Source organism: Eptesicus fuscus, chromosome 1, assembly GCF_027574615.1.
Source record: "Eptesicus fuscus isolate TK198812 chromosome 1, DD_ASM_mEF_20220401, whole genome shotgun sequence".
NCBI lineage: Eukaryota > Metazoa > Chordata > Mammalia > Chiroptera > Vespertilionidae > Eptesicus > Eptesicus fuscus.
The window spans coordinates 6,858,995-6,879,926 of record NC_072473.1 but is presented as its reverse complement, the minus strand read 5'-3'; the positions used below and the strand labels follow the sequence as shown (position 1 = coordinate 6,879,926).

Genomic DNA, 20,932 nt, shown 5'->3' with positions numbered 1-20,932 from the left:
CTGCCTACTTGATGGCAGTTTTTCTCATTTCATTTTTAGGTTTAAAAACATCGGATGGAATCAGTTTGCATTCCAAAATTGGACCAACACAAAGACTTGATATTGTGGAATGAGGAGCAAACAAGCAATGCCATCTAATGAACAAGAAAGAGTCTTGTGTTATAATGGTGAAGTCCTTGTTTTTAAATTGTCTAAAGGAAATTTTGCAGATAAAGGGCCTGCAGAAACACCCATATTACATGTCAGAAGAATGGTATTTGACAGCGAAACAAGTGCATTTGTTCAGAAGTCCACTGGATCCTTTAGCATAAAGGAAGAAAACTCTTATTTAAAAATCATGTGTTGCAACTGTGTGTCAGATTTCAAAACTGGAATGAACCTCCCTTATATTATGATACAATGCAATGAAAAGAAGGATGTTTTCAAATATTTTCTACTATTTCTTCACAGTACCAATAAATTTGAAAAACGTTTGAGTTTTACACTAGCCCATGAGTTGAAGGATGGCATAAGGGTCTTTAATGGGCCTTTAATTATATGGAAACATATTAAAACATTCTTCTATATCTCTCCCCAAACTGGCAAAGTTATTACTGTGTCCATTAACTTTTCCTCTATTGAGTGGGCAGGGGAGATTGAAAATCTCGGTATGGTTTTATTAGGACAAAAGAAATGTTATTTATCTGAGGAGGAAAGCACCTCAGAGCCTTCAAAATCCGATTATGCAATTTGGAACACCAGATTTTGTGTATACTTTCTTGAAAGTGAAGAAGTAATAAGTGATACATATATTATCCCTCCTGCTTATAGCAGTGTGATAACTTGTGTGCATGTCTGTGCAACTGAGTTTGTCAACAACAAGCTAAGAATGTCTTTGATTGCCCTTACTCGGAGGAATCAGTTGATTTCATTCCAGAATGGAACTCCTAAAAGTGTGTGTCAGCTTCCATTTGAAGATCCTTGTGCAATTCAACTTATGGATTCAGGTGGAGACCGCCTTCTCATTGTGTCCTTTAGGTCCAGTGCTTGTGGTGTTTGGGAAAAAAACTTTCAGGTACAGTACTTATTCTCATAATTATTCACTCTGTGAAGTCTTAGATCTAGTAAGCATTCCTACACTTCATAGCGTTCATCCTGGAGTCTTATTATCCAAATCAATTTTCAGTGCTGCACTTAAAAGATCGTATATGCTCTTTTTTCTTAGAGTTATCGGAATACTACCTGATAAAGGTTTTGCCTTGCCATTTTGAGTCATAAAACCTTTGCGTTATTTGGAAATGTATAAATATATAACTATAATTATTACGTATTTATTTGTCTTTTAATGTGACTATCTTTAATTTTTATAATGTGATAATTAGAAGTATATTTTTACTTAGAATCTATAGTAACAAAAGCGTAATATGCTAATTAGGCCAGACATCCTTCCGGACGACCTTCTGGATGAAGCCGGGGCTATGAGGGCCAAGGCGGCTGCCGCTGCAGCAGGGGTCGAACCCCTTGCACGAATTTCGTGCATTGGGACTCTAGTAAAATTATAAGTGATTTGACTTCATAAGCCTTCTTAGAAAACTCAAATAAGTTTAACTTTTTAAAATCTAGTATTTATCTATTTAAACTTAAAATCTAGAGGAATTTCTTTAAATGTGTCATTGTCCCTTAAACAAATAATTGTTCTCCAGAGACGAGAGTGATAAGTGTTATTTTTTCTAAAATCTTGCTTAGAGAATTTTATGATGTTGGATTTTGAAATTCAGAGTTATTCTTAGCAAGCATTCACATTTTTACGTTAGTTGTATCTTTTAATGTAAGGTTTGGAAATTGCTTTAAAATACTTGCTGGTATTGAGTGTTCAATAACAGGTAAAAAGGTGCCACAATGAATAGGAATTTGGAGGTTTGTAACAGGGCATCTGCACCAATAATATTTCTCTGACCCTGATATTTGGTAACACTGCATCCTCCTGGCTTTAGATATATATCAGCTCATTCAGGTATGTGATGTGAGTGTTTACAGTTCAAGATAAGTAATCATTACTTGTCAGAAATGTGTCTTCCAAAAGTGATTTTTTTAGTACATTATGTATACAACTTTTTAAGTTGGAGATAGTGCCTTCCTTTGTGTGCCCTAGCCATTTAATTAGAAGCTCAATTACAATTTCTATCACTCCATTATCACCTTGATATGGAATATTGACAAATATTTTAGAAAGTTTGGGGGGCATTTTTTTATGTGAATCATTACTTTCTGTATGTGGAAATGTCAGGTTGAAATTGTGTTTTATCAGACTTTGCCTTATAAATTACCTTTATGGTAATAGGGATTATATAACTATATTCATTCTCTGTTACACATAAAGGACTTAAATCCTCAAAAGGAAAATAATTTGAAAGCTATCCTGTTTAATTTGAAAGCAGTCTTGTAAAAAGCACATTGTACTTTTACTTGAAGGTTATTTGGAAGGTAGCATTTTCTATCTTTTTATACTTCTTTTCCTTCTAAGAAATGGTGGGGGGAAATTACCTGGTATAGCCCATATCCTTATTGGGGTCAGGATCATGGAAAATACACACTTAACCCAGGATTGAATCCCAACTGAACCATTTACTAGTCTTACCTTAAGGAAAGTATTTCATTTTTGTGAGCCCATTTCCTGACTTTATGAAATTGAAATCATCCTACCTCTTGAGAGGGGGGCATTAAATTAAATGACATTGTAAAGTGTCTAGCACAGTGCTTGGCACATAGGAGAAGCTCAGTAAGAGGTGGCTATTATTGTTAGGCTTGGACCTACCTAAGGTCCCTTCTTCACCTAGGTAAAGAAAAACCAATTCCCTTGTGCCTCATTAATTCACGGAGGATAGTCCTAACTTCCTTGAAGTGGGTCCCCTGCTTGGACACTGTAGAGCACTGCACTAACACATTACCCATAGCAGGAGACTGTCACTCCCTGTAAGTCTACAAGTAACTGTTGGCCTCCTTGCCTTGAAATTGTGTTCTAGGATTCTTTCTCTACAATGGATCACCATCCTTTCCACAAGTTACCCGAGGCCCTACCACTTCAGCTACCTCTCCGGGGAGTCTGTACTTCTAAACTATTTGCAAATGCCCCGATATCTCCCTAATTAAGTGCTTCTAAATTGCCTCTGTAACCTTGGAGTTTTGGATATAGTTTAGGGTAAAATATTTGATTACTTTAAAAGTGGGAATAAATGCTAAGAATCTACAAATAAAGGGGGAGGAGAGTTGAGTTGAGGGAAGTAATTGCATGTGAACAATTACACTTAGTTTAACAGTTAAGACAAAAACGTAAATATAGCAGGTTTTACAATTGAATGGAACATACACTAAGGGGAAAATACTTTCTAACATTGAGTTCTGAGAGGAATTTACTGATTGTAGTAGTCTGTAAGAGGTTTTGAGTAATAAAACAAATACATTATTGAAAAATAAAATGGTGTCTGTGATGGGAGTTTTTTCCCTCAAATGGGACAAAACAACAGAATGGTCTTCCTTTAGGTTGGCTAGGGACTATCCATCCATCCTTTTGGTACCCCATGCCATAAAGGAATTAAGGCAGTTTAAAAAGATAGGTTAACTACAAACAAGCATAAATTAGAATGAGTAATGAAAGTCAAGGTTAGTGTGTTCTCTTATCAGTCCTCCCAGGTAGTGTTTTATCCAGTGACAGGACTTGAAACAGAGAGCTGATTCTAGAGAAATACGAGTAGCTTTTCTCTTCGTAGGCTTTCTCTCTTGAGTAGAAATTACCTCTGCAAGTTTTGGCAAGAATTTGCAACAGGGTTTTCAAAATTGAGATCATTGTGAAGTATACCTGGTTCTAGAAGAGTTCTGTAGCAGAAGTGTTCTGCTGCAGCCACTAGACACATGTGGTTATTCAACATTTCAAATGCGGTTAGTCTGAATTAGAATGTGCTAGAAATGTCAAATATACACCAGATGTCAGAGATGTAGTAAGAAAATGAAAGTCAAATATCTAAATTTTTATTGATTATATTGAATTGAAATTATAGTATTTTGGATATATTGGATTAAATATAATATAATAAAGTTACTTTTACCTTTTTCTTTTCACTGCTACTAGATACTTTTATTGGGTCTTGGGATATTTAAAATTATATATGTGCCCTGCATTTGTGGCTTGCCTATATTTCTTTTGGATGACTATTCTAGACTTGTGGATTACAGATATGTGTGTGCATGTATGAGTGCACAGCTCTGTGGTGTTTGCATAATGAGCACATTTTTATTACTAATGTATAGTTATATATAATCCTATATAATAAGAGAGGAATATGCTAATTATCCGTTATGCCGCGAGGCAATGACTGACCCTGTAATGAACGGATCATGGATCTGAAGGAGGATGGGGCAGCGAACTACAAGCAGGCGGCAGAGAGCTACAGGAGGGGCAGGGCAGCTAGCTACGGGGGGGACTGGGGGAGCTACAGGAAGGTGGGGCAGTGGGCAGAGAGCTATAGGAGGGGGCAGCAATCTACTGGTGCACGAATTCATGCACAGGGCTAATAGTCTCATATAGCTATTGCACTTCATGATACTCAAGGGGAGGTGGGAGAAAGAGGCCATGAGTTTGCAAATAAGCTCATTCCGCACATAGTGAAAAAAAATCACTATGTTATCAATTAGCATTATAGAGGAAAGGTTGACATTTGGTTATATAGATGGAAGAGTCTTATTTATATTCTTGCTCTAATGCAAGGTGCCCTCCTATATCATCTAGATGATGTGTCTGGGATTCTGAGTGGGAGTTTTAGTTTACTGTCTGAGGGAAAAAGGTATCTGATCCCCATGGTGTTAGTTTCCCAGGGGACTAATCTGGAGGCCTTCAACTTTATGGACATTTAAGAAGTTGTCTTCTATTTTAAACTTGGGGTCTCACGGTCTAGTATAAACTGGTCAAATTAGTCTATTAGGCTAGGATGGTTCTAGGTGCCCCACTATTAGAATCCCTTTCCCTTTTGTGACTGATAATAACTGTGTTCTCCCCAACCAGAGTTTGGAGTATTGAGTTCATCTTGACTCTTTTCTTTAAATGTTTAGATTAAATTTATTGGATGACACTGGTTAATAAAATTATATAGGTTTCAAGAATACAATTCTATAATGCATCATCTGTATGATGCATTGTGTTTACCACAGATTTCCTTTTGTCATCTTGACTCTTAAAGTTATTCTGCTTTCAGAGCTCTTATAGTGTCTAGTGGTACCTTCTAGTTACCTACTACAACTACATTCTTGGATCGTACATACAGGATAGGGCAAAAGTAGGTTTTCAGTTGTGAGTACTGAAACACAGTTTATTCTGTAAACCCACTTTCCCCCTACCTTGTAGATATTGACTTATGGTAGTGAGGGCCATCCTTAAATTAAACATGTTATAGAAAGAAACTTCACTAGAGTTATTCACGAGAAACGTTAGAACTTCCAAAATAGTCTTGAGAAGTATGAGAATTTATAAATTATAATAAAATTTTAATATAGAAATCAGCAATGTTATAGTCCCTGGAGAAATGTTGATAAAATATTGAATTTAAGTATCTTGATATTTATAAAGGTATAACTCCTTATGTTTCCTGTTTATACTAGTACCATTTTCATTACTTGTTTATAAGATTGAAGATAACAAATTACAACTACATGCAACAAAAGGATTTAGTTAATTTCACATCTGATTTTTTTTTCTCTTCTCTATTCTTTATCACTTTCAGGTTGCTGCTAAGTGGGAACAAATTAGCTCAGTACTCATAGATGACTTTATTGGAATTGGAACAGAACAAGTACTGCTACTTTTAAAGGACTCCTTAAATTCAGATTGCCTGAGTTCATTTAAAATAACAGATCTTGAGAGCATAAAGTATTCTGTAAGTACTGTTTACATTTTTTGCATTACTTGAAGTACCATTTTAGAAAATCTGAGTGCTTTAAAGCTTTTGACCCACTATTTAAGTATTTGTGATTTCATACTTTAAGTAAACTTTTTGAACTTTAAAAATATATGGATTGAATATTTTAGAAATACAGTCATATGCCACTTAACAATGGGGATATGTTCTGAGAAATGTGTCCTTAAGCAATTTGTCATCTTGCAAACATCATAGAGTGCAGTTACACAAATCTAGGTGATATAGCCTACTACATACCTAGGCTATGTGGTATAGCCTGTAGCTCCTAGGTTACAAATCAATGCAGAATGTTACTATATGAATACTGTAAGCAATTGTAACAATGGTATTTGTGAATCTAAACGTACCGAAACATAGAAAAGGCATGGTAAAAAAGATAAAAAATGATACACCTCTGTAGGGCACTTACCATGAATGGAGCTTGCAGGACTGGAAATTGCTCTGGGTGAGGCAGTGAGTGAGTGGTGAGCAAATGTGAAGGCCTAGGACACTACTGTAGACTTTAGAGACACTGTATACTTAGGCTATACTGGGTTTATAAAACAACGTAAGAGTAAGTCAAGCATAAGATACAATGATGCAATCAAGAGATGTAAACATGAGATGTATGAGGCTGCTGCTGGTGTAATAAGGCATACTATTTTACAACAAACGTTTGTATAAGTAGGAAGAGAACAATAAAAATTCTAATATAGCCCAGCCTGGTGTAGCTCAGCGGTTGAGCATCGACCCAGGAACCAAGAGGTCACCAGTTCAATTCCCGGTCAGGACATATGCCCAGGTTGCAGGCTCAGTCCCCAGGAGGGGGCGTGCAGGAGGCAACCAATCAATGATTCTCTCTCCTCATTGATGTTTCTATCTATCTCTCCCTCTCCCTTCCTCTCTGAAATCAATAAAAATATATTTAAAAAATTCTAATATAGTAAATCTATAAACTAGTGATAGTTTATTATCATTATCAAGTGTTATGTACTGGATGTAATTGCATGTACTATACAGTGTACATGTGCCTATACGTTTATATGACTGGCAGTGCATTTGGTTTATTCATACTATATCACCAAAAACATGTGAGTAATGCATTGTCCTACAATGTTATGATGGGTCCAGTGTCACTAGGTGATAGAAAACTTTCATGTCCATTTTATAATCTTATGGGACCATAGTCGTATATGTGGTCTGTTGTTGACCGAAATGTTACATGATAAATGATTGTATGCATTGACTGTCCTTTCAACAAATGCCTAGGTTTGTGTAACTACACTCTATGATGTTTGCACAATAGAAATTGACTCTGCTTTTGACTACAGTATATCTGGTGGTCAGTCAAATGATAAAAACTGTAAATTAACTTATTATTGCTTCTGAAAATCCTTTTATATCAATAACATGATAATATTGGATTAATTAAAGGGTAAAATGAAGTGAAATGGCTCTGAGCCTCAGTTTTGTTCATTAGTAAAATGAGGGTAATTCTCATTTTCTATAGTTATAGGATTTTAGGATTTTATAAAAATCCAGTAAGCTGATACTTTTTGAAGCATTATACAACTGTTACATGGGTGGTAATAGTAGTAATTATAATTTTTTTCTGGTTACAAGAAGATGGGGAAAATATATATTTTGTCTTTTATATAATAGTGTCTAACAGAAAATTGTCCTTTGATTGGATAAACTTTAATTGTATGTAAATATTATGAATTTTCAATTTCAAATTTTCAGTTTCAGTATATTTATTTATTTATTAGAGTCAAACATTGGATTGCAACGAAGATGACTTATTTGAAGACAAAGAAGATAATTCTTATTTGGTGATTCCAGCTCTAGAAAGAAGAGTGAAAGTTAGTGTCTGTGTTTGCTTTGTGCTTTACTTTTTTGGATCAGTGCTATTTTAAATGAAAAAGAACATAGAAAGAAAGTTCTTTAACATATAAACAACTCAGTGATTGGGAAACACAGTATTTAAAGGATCTTTACTTTTTCTGTACCTCTGTAAAAGCTATTATGACATTATTTATAAATGTAGCATCTAAAAATCATACCTTTTTGTAGTAAGATTATGTATATTTAATAAACTTCATAAGATAAAATATAAGAAACGCACTTTTTTTGGCTTTTTAAAAAATCTTTATAGTTGAGATTATTACAGATGTCCCTCTTTTTTTTTTTTTTTCCCCCATTGCCCTCCTCTACCCGGTTCCTGCCCTGCCCCAGGCCTTTGCCACCCTATTGTCTATGTCCATAGGTAATGCATACATGCATATAAGATTTTTGTTTAATCTCTTCCCACCCTCCACCCCTCCATTTCCATGCCTCTGATTCTATTTCATTCACCAGTTTATTCTGTTCATTAGATTTTTTATTTGTTTATTTTGATTTTTAGATTCAATTGTTGATAGGTATGTATTTGTTGCCATTTTGTTGTTCATATTTTTTATCTTTTTCTTCTTCTTCCCTTTCTTAAAGAATACCCTTCAACATTTCATATAATACTGGTTTGGTGGTAATGAACTCCTTTAGCTTGTTCTTGTCTGTGAAACTCTTTATCTGACCTTCAATTTTAAATGATAGCTTTGCTGGGTAGAGTAATTTTGGTTGTAGGTCCTTGCTATTCATCGCTTTGAATATTTCTTGCCACTTCCTTCAGGCCTGCATAGTTTCTGTTGAGAAATCAGCTGACAGTCATATGGGCATTCCCTGTAGGTAACTTAACTGCTTTTCTCTTGCTGCTTGTAAGATTCTCTCTTTGTCTTTAGCCCTTGGCATTTTAATTATGATGTGTCTTGGTGTGGTCCTCTTTGCGTTCCTCTTGTTTGGGACTCTCTGCTCTTCCTGGACTTGTAAGTCTATTTCTTTCACCAGATACGGGAAGTTTTCTGTCATTATTTCTTCAAATAGGTTTTCAATATCTTGCTCTCTCTCTCTTCTTCTGGCACCCCCATAATGCAAATGTTGGTACGCTTGAAGTTGTCCCAGAGGCTCCTTACACTGTCTTCATATTTTTGGGTTCTTTTTTCTTTTTGCTCTTCTGGTTGGGTGTTTTTTGCTTCCTCATATTTCATATCATTGATTTGATTCTCAGAATCCTCCATTCTACTATTGAATCCCTGTATATTATTTTTTATTTCAATTAGTGTATGCTTAATCTGAAACTAGTCCTTCTCCATTTTTTTTGGAGGTTTCTGGAAGATTCTTGAGTAACCTTACAACTGTGGTTTTGAACTCTATATCCAGTAGTTTGCTTTCTTCCATTTCTTTCATTTGTGACATGTTTCTTTGTCTCTGCATTTTGGCTGCTTCCCTATGTTTGTTTCTATGTATTGGGTAGAACTGCTATGTCTCCTTGAGTTGGTAGAGTGGCCTTGTGAGGTAAGTGTTCTATAGGGCCCAATGGCTCAGCCTCCCCAGTCACCAGAGCTGGATGCTCTAGATGCACCCCTTTGTGGGCTGTGAGCACAGTCTTGTTGTAGTTGAGACTTGATTGCTGTTAGTGTCACTGGGAGGAATTGACCTCCAGGCCAATTGGATATGAGGACCAGATGTGACTACCGTGGGAGAGCTGCTGTGCAGGAAACACCCTTATGGGGCAGGACTTGTTTCATTGGGGCTTTGGTGCTCACTGAGTCTGCCCCTTGAGTGTGTCACTTATGGATATGTAGATTTCTAATCTGGTATGGTCTCACTCTGACCACTGGGTACACTGGCTCTTGGGTCTCCAGGGAGTTGCAAAGTCAGCCACTGCCTGGGGCTACCCGGCAGGAGCTATAGCTAGAGCTGCAGATTCCTCCTCTTTGTATCTGGTTTGGATGTGCCCAGATGAGGCCCAGCCACAAAGCAAGGCAGGGTGGTGCTGGTGCCGGGTCTTGGCCCTCTATTGATAGATTTGGGGCTCTGTGACCCAGCTTCAGCTTGCTTGAGAGACCCTAGCTTGAGCAAGGACAGGCCATTCATATGCAAAAGCCACTGCACACAGCTGGGGTTGGGTTGTGAATTGGAAGATGTGGGGTCTTAAGGATTCACCAGGGCAGAGCAAACAGAAATAGCTGCAAGTCAGCCCTGCGACTGACTGGGGAGGTCCCAGCATAGGAACAGTGATCCCTGCGAGCACCTTCATCTGGGAGAAATCCACCCCCGAGTGTCTGCCCCGATGCCAGTCAGTCCAGTTCCTCATCGCATGTGTCTGTGTCCCCCAAAGCCTCACCCTGGTGCTGGAGCTCAGAGGAAGCAGGACCTTGTAAGTTCAGTTCGTGGTCACTGAGCCCCAGTCCACACTGGTTTTTACAGCCCATAGTTCTTACTGCCTGTAGGGACTTCTTTTCCCAGCTCTGGGAGCCTGGGCTGTGGTTCTGGTGTGCGGCTGGGAACCCTTGCTCCTCTGGGCGGCCTCCACAGATAGCCCTCCCTCCCAATTAAAAAAGTGGCACATGTGGGTGCCAGACCAGCCAGTTCTGTGCCTCCACACCTCCTCCCAATCTCAGTGTGCTTCTTTACTTCTCTAGTTGTAGGACTTCATCCAGCCAGCTTTCCAGCAGCTCTGGATCATGGTTGTTCTGTATTTTAGTTGTAATTTTGATGTGGTTGTGGGAGGCCGTGAGTACAGGTGTTTACCTACGCCACCATCTTTTCTGTTCCCACCAAGAAATTCTCTTTTAAAGATACATTCTTTCTGGTCTGTAGGATCAGTATACTACGGTGTCTCTTTTTAAGGAGCAGCAAATATGGTAAATCATAACATGTTCCAAACATGGACAGTTCACCCTCAAGTTTTCCATACAGAGCTCTCTAAAAAAAGACTTTTTCCTATTGTCTGAAGGTAATTCATACTCCCTGTAAAATACTTAGACTGTGCAAACAAATGTTATAAAGAAACTAACAATTACCTTTGATTCTATTACTGAGATATAATCAATTTTAACACTTTGGTATGGATATTGTTGCAGATTTTTTAAATGAATATATGCAAATATATACGGAAATGTGATTATAAGATGTTCCTTTGTAACTTGCCCTTTTCCATTTGTAAAAATTTTCAAATATACAGACATGTTCAAAGAATAGTATAGTGATTATCCCACATTGATTCAACTATTGTTCCTGTTGAAAAAATCATATTTGCCTCATCTATTTGTGCTTGTGTACCTATATGTGTACATTTTTGCAGGATCATTTGAAAGTTGCAAGTATTATACTACTTCACTCTTACATATTTTAGCAAGAATCTCTTAAAATTAAGGACATTCTCTTAGGTAACCAAATACCATTATTGCACTTAGAAAATTAATAAAAACCCTTAATCATAATTACTGTTCAGATGTCTTTAACTGCCACAAAAAAAATGTTTTTTTTAAATCCTCACCTGAGGATATGCTTATTCATTTTAGAGAGAGGGGAAAAGAGAGAGAGAGAGAGAGAAGCAACTATGTGACAGAGAATATCGATTGGTTGCCTTCCATAGGTGCCCTCACCAGGAGTTGAACTCTAAACCTAGGTATGTGGCCTGATGGGGAATTGAACCCGGAAACTTTCAGTATATGGGGTGACGCTCCAACCAACTGATCCACACCGGCCAGGACAAAAAAAAAAAAAAAAAAATATATATATATATATATATATATATATATATATATATATATATATATATTTTAATATATTTTATTGATTTTTTACAGAGAGGAAGGGAGAGTGATAGAGAGTTAGAAACATCAGATGAGAGAGAAACATCAATCAGCTGCCTCCTGCACACTCCCACCTGGGTATGTGCCCGCAACCAAGGTACATGCCCTTGACCAGAATTGAACCTGGGACCCTTGAGTCCGCAGGCCGATGCTCTATCCACTGAGCCAAACCGGTTAGGGCCAAAAATATTTTTTATAGTTATTCTTTTCAGGATCCAAAGTTTACACTTCCATTTGATTATTATAACTCTCATTGATCTTTTTATTTCAAATAATGCCCCCTCCCTTATTTTTAAATGAATCCAGTGAGCAGGCCAGGTAAGGTGCTCCTCCTTTTGGATTTGTCTATTTCCTTTTGATATTACTTAACATTTTCCTCTATCCCTGGCCAACTTTTCTGTAAAAGGCTAGATAGTAAATATTTATACATTGCAGGCATTTAAAAATTATTTGGAACTATTTTAATTATTAAAGTGAATTCACCAACTGCTTACTGAACACATGCTAGACATGAATGTGAACAATAGATACATAAAATATCATAGTGGACATAGAACCATAAAGGAAAAGATTGATTACATTAAAACTTTTGTACTCGGAACAAAGTAAAATAAATAAATAAACAAATTATGTGGTAAGAAATTGTAACACAGAACAGAGGATTAATTTTCTTAATATAAATATATATTATGAGGAGAACCAAGATGGCAGTGTAGGTAAATTCCAATACTTACTGCCTCCCACAACCACATCAAAATTACAACTAAAATAGAGAACAACTATCATTCAGAACCGACTGAAAGCTGGCTGAATGGAGGTCCTACAACTAGAGAAGTAAAGAAGAAAGCACACTGAGACTGGTAAGAGGGATGGAGGCACCCAACAGGCTGGTCTGGCATCAATGTGTGCCATGTTTTTAATTGGGAGGAAGATTGTATCTGCGGAGGCCGAGGTGAGGAACAAGAAGAAAGCACATTGCCCTAACTGGTTTGGCTCAGTGGATAGAGCTTCGGCCTGCTGACTCAAGGGTCCCAGGTTCGATTCCGGTCAAGGGCATGTACCTTGGTTGCAGGCACATCCCCAGTGGGAGGTGTGCAGGAGGCAGCTGATGGATGTTTCCCTCTCATCGATGTTTCTAACTCTCTGTCCCTCTCCTTCCTCTCTGTAAAAATCAATAAAATATATTTTAAAAAAAGAAGAAGGTACATTGATACTGGTAGGAGAGGCAGAGGTGTGGAAGGGAACTGGGGAGAGCAGGACCTTGGAGAAACTTGTGCACATATACAGGAATGTTCAAAGCAACATTGTAATACACCACATCTCGACACAGCCCAGATGTCCATCAACAGCAGACTAGAGAAGTAAGCTAGTGAAGTCATATGATGGCATATTACAGAGCAATGGAAGGCATGAACCACAGCTGCTAGTGACAAATGGATGACATTTAAACCTAATACATACAGAATGATTCCACTTATAAAAAGTTCAGAAGTAAAGGGTCAGGGTAATGCTGCCTCCAGTGGAGAGAGGGCCCATGGACAGCTTCTGGAGTGCTACGTTTTGACTTGGGTGTTGTTACATGCGTGTTAACTTCATTAGTCTGTAAACTGTTCTTTGTGTGTATTATGTACTCTTCTGCATGCATGAGAGAGATCAGGGTAAAAAGAACAAAAAGCAAGGTTCGCTATCATGCAGTATAGTATGCTCCTATATTTGGTTTTGTTTGTTGGGAGAAGCAAAGCATTCCTTATAATAGACTACTTGGAAACATTCTGGAAAGGTAAGCACTCTGTTGGCTGCACAAATGGGATTAAGGCTGTATGAAGGGAAGGTGAGATGTACTTTTATGTTATTTAAATTTCTTACCATATGCTTATTTTCAATAGTTTTATAACAAAACTTCAAAATAAAATATTTGAGTCTAGTGATTTACCATTTAGTCCTGAAGCAGAGGGCATGTTGAGGGGCGTAGGGAAGAGAGAACAGGATCATTTCTGAGAGGGCCCTTATTTTCAGTCTGACCACATATTCCTCTCTTCATTCCCTCCCTCTTCAGCCATCTCAAATTGGCTCCACCTCTGATGGGTACATCTTTCTTCCCATAAATCACAAATTCCTCAGCAAATGAGTGATGGAGTGTGAAGGCTATGGAGCCCACAGAATTAGGATGAAGTTTTTAAAATATTAGCTAGATACTTTGCATGGTGAGGTAAAATATGATTCAATCTTCATTCTCCAACTTCTATTCATTGATACAAAGAAAGAATGTACCTGCCTTAAAATGTAATTTAAAAGAAAGGGATTAAAAAATAGGATGCATTGTGTTTTTGCAGTCTAGAAAAATTTATATTAAAAACTGGATTAATGCTTAAACAGTCTCAAATATCCATCTGAAATGAAAGTTTCTATCAGTTCAATGACATGACTCTTTAAATTTTCAGTAACAAAATGTATTTCATGAATGTTTCATATTTTGTGCTGAAATCTTTATCTGGTACAATAAAAGGAATGGATTGTTCTATGCCTAATTCAGAGCCAATTTTCCCCCCAGTAGTTAAGAGTCAATCCTAGTACTGAGTTTATTAGCACAAAAATAAATGTGTGACAGTTTGGAGGCTGTTAATGTGTTATCTTTATTTTTTTAAATAAAGGTTACATGAACAGAGGATTTCAAATAGTATCAAATTAAAAGTGACTATTTCTATTTATAATTATGTCTTTTGGTTTCTGAAACAGATATTATTTCAACAAGAAAAACAATTTCCTTGTGGGGGTAGGAGTGTTGATAGGCTTTGATTTTTATTCATATTGATTGGACTTACTCATAGTCATATTTACTGGTTACTAAACTCAGTAGTGAAACTAATGCTAATACATTGGCATTCTCTCAATTTGATATGTACAATTGCAGTTACTTGCTGTGTTTTCTATTGTCATTAGAGACTTAAAATTTACAAGTAAAATAGTTTTGCTCTGAGAAGTATTCTCTGCTTTTCTATAGAAAAATGAATTAATAGGCAGATTTGGAGAGAGCACTTCCTGAATTAATGGTATGTCAGTTTTCATTTGAAACTATGTCTCCAGCAAGGATTTTTCTTTCTACTTTACAGGTTGGTTTGGCTTCTATTCAGGAAGTACAGCAGCATCTTTTGCTTAAGGAAAAAGTTATCTTAAAATCTTACAAAGCTTTAATGAATTTGCTTCAAGGAAAAGAATATACTACATCAATTGCAGAGGAGGTAAAATTAATCATCTGACCATTTTATCATTTTATGAATTAAAACCTATGAAGAGTTATTTATTTAACTTTATTTTTATTGTCGACACTATTACAGAAGAATTATTTAAAATGGAAACTAGAATATAATAGAAATACGCAATGGATCAAGAAGCAAAGTGGTAGGGATTATTAATGGTAGGCTTTTATGTCACTGAAAAATATGTGCTTAAGAAGCCAGTATTTTACCAACTTGCAAATTATTCTTACTTAGTAGGATATCAAGATCTCAGTTACCAGGAACCTTGGGGGAATAAGTTCTTTTGTTTAAAAAATATTTAACTAAACTCCTTTATTTGTATAGTTTGAATAGAAATTACTCCTTATTGAATTATAATTTTCTGACTTCTTAAGCAAAATTACTGAACATTATTTAACCTTGTATTAATGACACAATTTTATCATTAGTATAATTGTTCTTTTAGTCTCTTGCATGGTTCATTTTTAAGGATATTTATTTCTCTAGTTAATGTCCCTAAATTGCTCTGATTTTTTTAGCTCTTATGTCTGCTTTTTATCATTTTCCTTGTGGTTGACCATCATCCGAATCTCTTTAGTACCTTGTAATTATTTATGCATGTACAGTAATGTAGAAAGTTAGCAAAAACTGCTTTGACTTCATAAAAATAGTATTTATACACATTATTAGTTCTACGCAGAGGACAGTGTAACAAAGTTACAAATAAATCAAGAAAAGCTAGGCAGTGCTTTGCTCTGACCCTCTTCAAGGTTGACCATTCTTGTAATGGTCTGTATTTCAGTCCTAGGAATATGAGGGTTTGGGTCCAAAATAGATTCTGTGAGTATAAGAAACATAACAAAGACCCATCATGTTACATTTCTGTAATACTCTTCTGGTTTTCTGAGGAACCTCATAAAAGTCATTGTTAAAAGTCTCCCCATTTCCCTTCCTTACCTCACCCCAACAATTTTGCCAGTATTAGAAAAGGGGAAGAAATGTTAAGAAATGAGTGCATTGAAACCACTGTGTGTGAGACACCGTTTGGCCCTTTACAGGGTTAATCTGAACAGTAGTCCTGGCAGGTAGTAAACATTTCTGCAGGTTTGGGATGAATAGTCTGCCTCACATCTCACCGCTACTGACCAAAGTGACAGACTCCTAGGAACATGTGTAGTCCACTCTAGTGGAAGTGCCCTTACCGTTTTTCAGTAGTTGGCACACAGAGGGGTAACATAGATTAATGGTTAAGGCAGAGCATGGGCTCTGGAACCACTCTGCTTTGGTTCAAATCCTAGCTGTACCCCTTGCTAGCTGTGTAATCTGGGACAGGGTACTTAACCTCCCTGAACGTCATTTTTTTTTAAATCTGGAAAATATAGTAGATAATAATACTGTGGACCTAGGGTATTAGGGTTATTGTGAAGGTTAAACAAATTAATACAGAAATGGTATTAGAACAGTGCCTAGCCTATAGTAAGCATTCAGTAAGTGTTGTTTATTATTAATATTACTATTCCTATTTCTCCTCCTACTACTGTTTTATTGTTATTAAAAATCCATATGCGTGGAAATGAGTATGGCTTGGACTTTAAGAATGAAATTTTAACAATAACCGATCAGCAGTCCAAAGATACAGTAGCTTAATCAGTTTTATTTGTACAAAAGTTAACATTCATAGGTTTAATGTAAGTCACTGGTAAGATAAAGATTGGATTGTTTTCAGCATGCCTAGGTACATATTGTTTGATTATTTTCAAGATGGATTCCAGGTTTACTTCCCTTCTGTGTTAGATACCCTGTCTTATTTCTTATCAGGCCATGCTTCTTAATCTGAGTAAATAGTTAATTATATATATTTTTATAAGTTTCATTTCAGTGAATTAGGTATAATCTATAATATACATAATTTATTTTTAAATAATTTACACTTTTTTTAGTTTTGGTACATTTGATAGTTTTGGTGTTGTTTTTCTTTTTGTAATCAGTTACTTAAACATGCTTTTCTTTAAGGAATGTCTTGTTACTCTTTATGGTGAAGAAAAAAATCCTGTTCATACTTGTGATAAGAACTTATCAGGCAATTCTCGAGATTCAAAACAGCTAGTAGAGAAGACATGGTATCGTGTAATAGATGATAGTTTGGTTGTTGGAGTGAAAACCACATCTTCTTTGAAGCTGTAAGTAAATTCTAACATGATACCGTTAGCACTGTCCAACAGAAATATAATGCAAGCCACATAGGTAATTTTCAGTGTTTTAGTAGCCATATTAAAAAATGTAAATAGAAACAGGTGAAATTAATTTTAATAATAGTATATCCCCAAAATTGTCATTGCTGAGGGATAAATAATCTGTATCTATTTATTTATGTTTTATATATTTTATGGATTTTTACAGAGAGAGGAAGGGAGAGGGATAGACAGATAGAAATATCAGTGAGAGAGGGAACATCATTGATTTGCTTCCTCCTGGATCGAGCCTGCAACCCAGGGATGTGGCTTTGATCGGGAATTGAACCAGCGACCTTTTGGTTCCTGGGTCGACACTCAACCACTGACCCACACCAGCTGGACAACAATATTCTGTATTTAAAAGCAGATTTTATTTAAGTTATTTAGGGGAGTATAAAATGCAGTTTTTACTTTAGAAGTATTTGCATTCTAAATTATTGCCAAATAATTTTAAAAAATAGTATTTTTTTCTTGTTTAAAGGAAAGTGAGGAGTGGGAGGCTTACTTCAAGAATAAAATCCAGGCATTAATTTACCATTTCTTTCCATTAAAAAGCTACTTTCCTAAAGTCCAGCATATTTTCAATGTTTTTGCTTTCTTATTTTAAGAGAGGTATTAATTATAGGATTTTTAAAAATGTATTTGGCTTTTATGCCTAATTTTCTGATACATTTTACATTTGAAATTATGTTTCCTAGGAAAGGAAAGAATAAAATGTGTTGTTGTTTGTATGGCATTTAATCATATATTTGATTTTAAAGAATGAACTTTTAGACTAAACTAAACTCTGGATGTTTTACAGGCCTCTGAACCAGGTGACTTTATCGTTGTTAATGGATGAACCTCATAGCTCCAGCTTTCGGCTTATTAAGTGTCAAAATAGGGTGATCAAGTTGAGTAGGGGCTCTTTTTCAGCACCCTGCTCAGTGCCATATGAAAAAGGATCCGAGGCAAAAAGGATCAAATTGACTGTTGATAGTGAGGAAGAGGAAGAAGAGAGCTTTGTTTGTGGACAGTCATCTGAGAAAGAGTGTGTTCAGATAGTTACTGCCGTAACATCTCTTTCGCCACTTTTAGCATTCAGTCAGGTATGTTGCATTGTGCTGCTGCAAATTAGGGAGAAAGAAAATGATAACTCTTCTGAACATCGTTGTTTTCCATGTGGCAGACTTTTTTTAAGTCTAGAAGATTTTTCAAGTGGGAAATACCTAGTGACATTTCCAAAGAAACCTATAGGTAATTTTTGTTGGTACTTTTTAATCATATACCAAATTGAATCAGAAAATTTTAAGAACTCTTCTTTATTTGATAATAGATTTTAATGAAAAGGCTTGTGACATGTTTTTCTTGTAGAACAAATGGAAGATCTCTTTGCAGTTCTTGCAACATTGCAAAAAACTTGCTTCCAAATTACATCAGCCAGATATGCCCTGACTTCAATGAAGACATGGCTCTTAGAACACATGAAATGTGAAGTAATCAAAAAATTTCCAGAAATTTGCTTTTGTAAAGGGTCAGAAAATTTGTATGGGACACTCTTCCACTGGCAACAAAGGACACCATTTGAAGGGATTTTAATAATCTATTCCAGGTAATGCACATCAAATTGGAATTGGTCCACCAAAGTTAGTGTATGGTGAATGTTTGGTCCAACAGGAATCTCCATGATAGAATTCTGTGCCATTGTGGGACATGTCCGGGTCATTGCCTGGTTTGGTATGAATGGGCTGGTGGCCTCATATAAAAACTATAGCTGTTTTAATTTTGTTTGGTTTTGAGTTTATTTTTGGTTGAATTGGGCCTAATAATTATTTTAAGATTTTCCCCTTACCTCTCCCACTCCATGACATTTAAAAATATATATAACTAGAGGCCCGGTGCATGAAATTTGTGCACGGGGGGTCTGTCCCTCAGCCCAGCCTGCACCCTCTCCAATCTGGGACCCCTCGGGCAGTCAGATATCCCTCTCACAATCCAGGACTGCTAGTTCCCAACTGCTCGCCTGCCTGCCTTCCTGATTGCCCCTAACCACTTCTGCCTGCCAGCCTGATCACCCCCTAACAACTCCCCTGCCAGCCTGATTGATGCCTAACTGCTCCCCTGCCAGCCTGTTTGCCCCTAACTGCCTTCCCCTGCAGGCTTGATCACCCCCAACTGCCCTCCCTTGTAGGCCTGGTCCCTCCCAACTGCCCTCCCCTGCTGGCCACCTTGTGGCAGCCATCTTGTGTCCACATGGGGGCAGCCATCTTGTGTGTTGGAGTGATGGTCAATTTGAATATTACTCTTTTATTAGATAGGATAGAGGCCTGGTGCACGGGTGGGGGCCAGCTGGTTTGCCCTAAAGGGTGTCCCGGATCAGGGTGGAGGTTCTCTTGGGGTGTGGGGCAGCCTGGGCGAGGGGCCTGTGGTGGTTTTCAGGCTGGCCATGCCCCCCAGCGACCCAAGCGGAGGCCCTGGTATCTGGGATTTATTTATCTTCTATAATTGAAACTTTGTAGCCTTGAGTGGAGCCAAGCCTCCTGCTTGCTCCGTGGCCGCAGGCATTTTTGTTGGGATTTATTTATCTTCTATAATTGAAACTTTGTAGCCTTGAGTGGAGCCAAGCCTCCTGCTTGCTCCGCGGCCGCAGGCATTTTTGTTGGGATTTATTTATCTTCTATAATTGAAACTTTGTAGCCTTGAGTGGAGTCTAGGGCCAGCCAGGGTGTACGGAAAGCTTGGCTTCCTCCATCGCCGGGGGCAACTCAAGCCTCCTGCTCTCTCCAGCTCCGTGGATGCCGCCATTTTTGTTGGGATTTATTTATCTTCTATAATTGAAACATTGTAGCCTTGAGTGGAGTCTAGGGTCAGCCAGGATGTGCAGAAAGCTTGACTTCCTCCATTGCCGGAGAAACCCAAGCCTCCTGCTCTCTCCATGGCCACAGCAATCTTGGTTGGGTTAATTTGCATACTCGCTCCTGATTGGCTGGTGGGCGTGGCAGAGGTACGGTCAATTTGCATATTACTCTTTTAATAGATAGGATATTGATCTTACTACTCAGAAAAACTTAATTAGGAAGCAACCTCATGCGTATTAAATGACTTTGTGTAGGATATGTATTTTATATTGCTACAGTCTGAATTCTATCAATGATCACACATGCATTATTGGTTCTATTCATTGCTAGAATATTTATACATGAATATTAAGTGATTAGTATAATATGTTGTACACAACTGCTTTGTACTGTCCTGAGTTTTGTAATATTGTGTTTTTGTGTTGTTTTTTTTATTTCCAGGAATCAAACAGTTTTGTTTCAGTGCCTTCATAATCTCACCAGAGTTCTCCCTATAAACTGTTTCGTCAAAAATCTAAAGTCAGGAAGTGAGGATTTCCTAAGAACTCATTTGGCATTAACTTTGGAGAAGGAATTGGTTATCCTTGGTTCTCTTTCTTCTGCCTTAGTTAAGGTTGAAAACAATTTGATGCAGAGCTGTGACGCAAGCAAAGAAAATAGTAGTGGTGGTCTGGCTATTTTATCAGACAGAGAAGAAAACATCCAACCCTACAGAGAAGAACTTCAGAGAGAAAAGCAAACGTTGGGGATGGACCTAAAAGTGAGTGGTGCCCTTTATAGAGAAATGACTTTGCAATTAGCTGAGGTTCAGCTGAAATCAGACCTTACTGCACAGAAATTGAGTGGTCAATAATTATAATCTCAATTTGGTTATATTTTAAAATATTTTTCCCTGCCAGAATAGTTTGGTTTCACTTGTTTTTATTTCACATTATATGCCTCCTTTGTAAAAATTAAAAATGACGCTTTTTGTAGAATCAGGTTTTGATGATGCACAAAATATCA

At 37.1% G+C, this 20,932-nt stretch overlaps 1 protein-coding gene across 1 annotated transcript; it reads left to right on the top strand.

The window, feature by feature from the left end:
- Window positions 1–50: 50 nt before the first annotated feature.
- Window positions 51–20,780, top strand: FANCB (FA complementation group B). Its single transcript, XM_028130280.2, is given in 9 exon segments — window positions 51–126; window positions 128–1,054; window positions 5,751–5,903; window positions 7,694–7,786; window positions 14,731–14,859; window positions 16,870–17,036; window positions 17,893–18,326; window positions 18,444–18,681; window positions 20,369–20,780. Coding segments are annotated over 9 exon segments (2,625 nt in total). The 5' UTR covers window positions 51–54.
- Window positions 20,781–20,932: the final 152 nt, after the last annotated feature.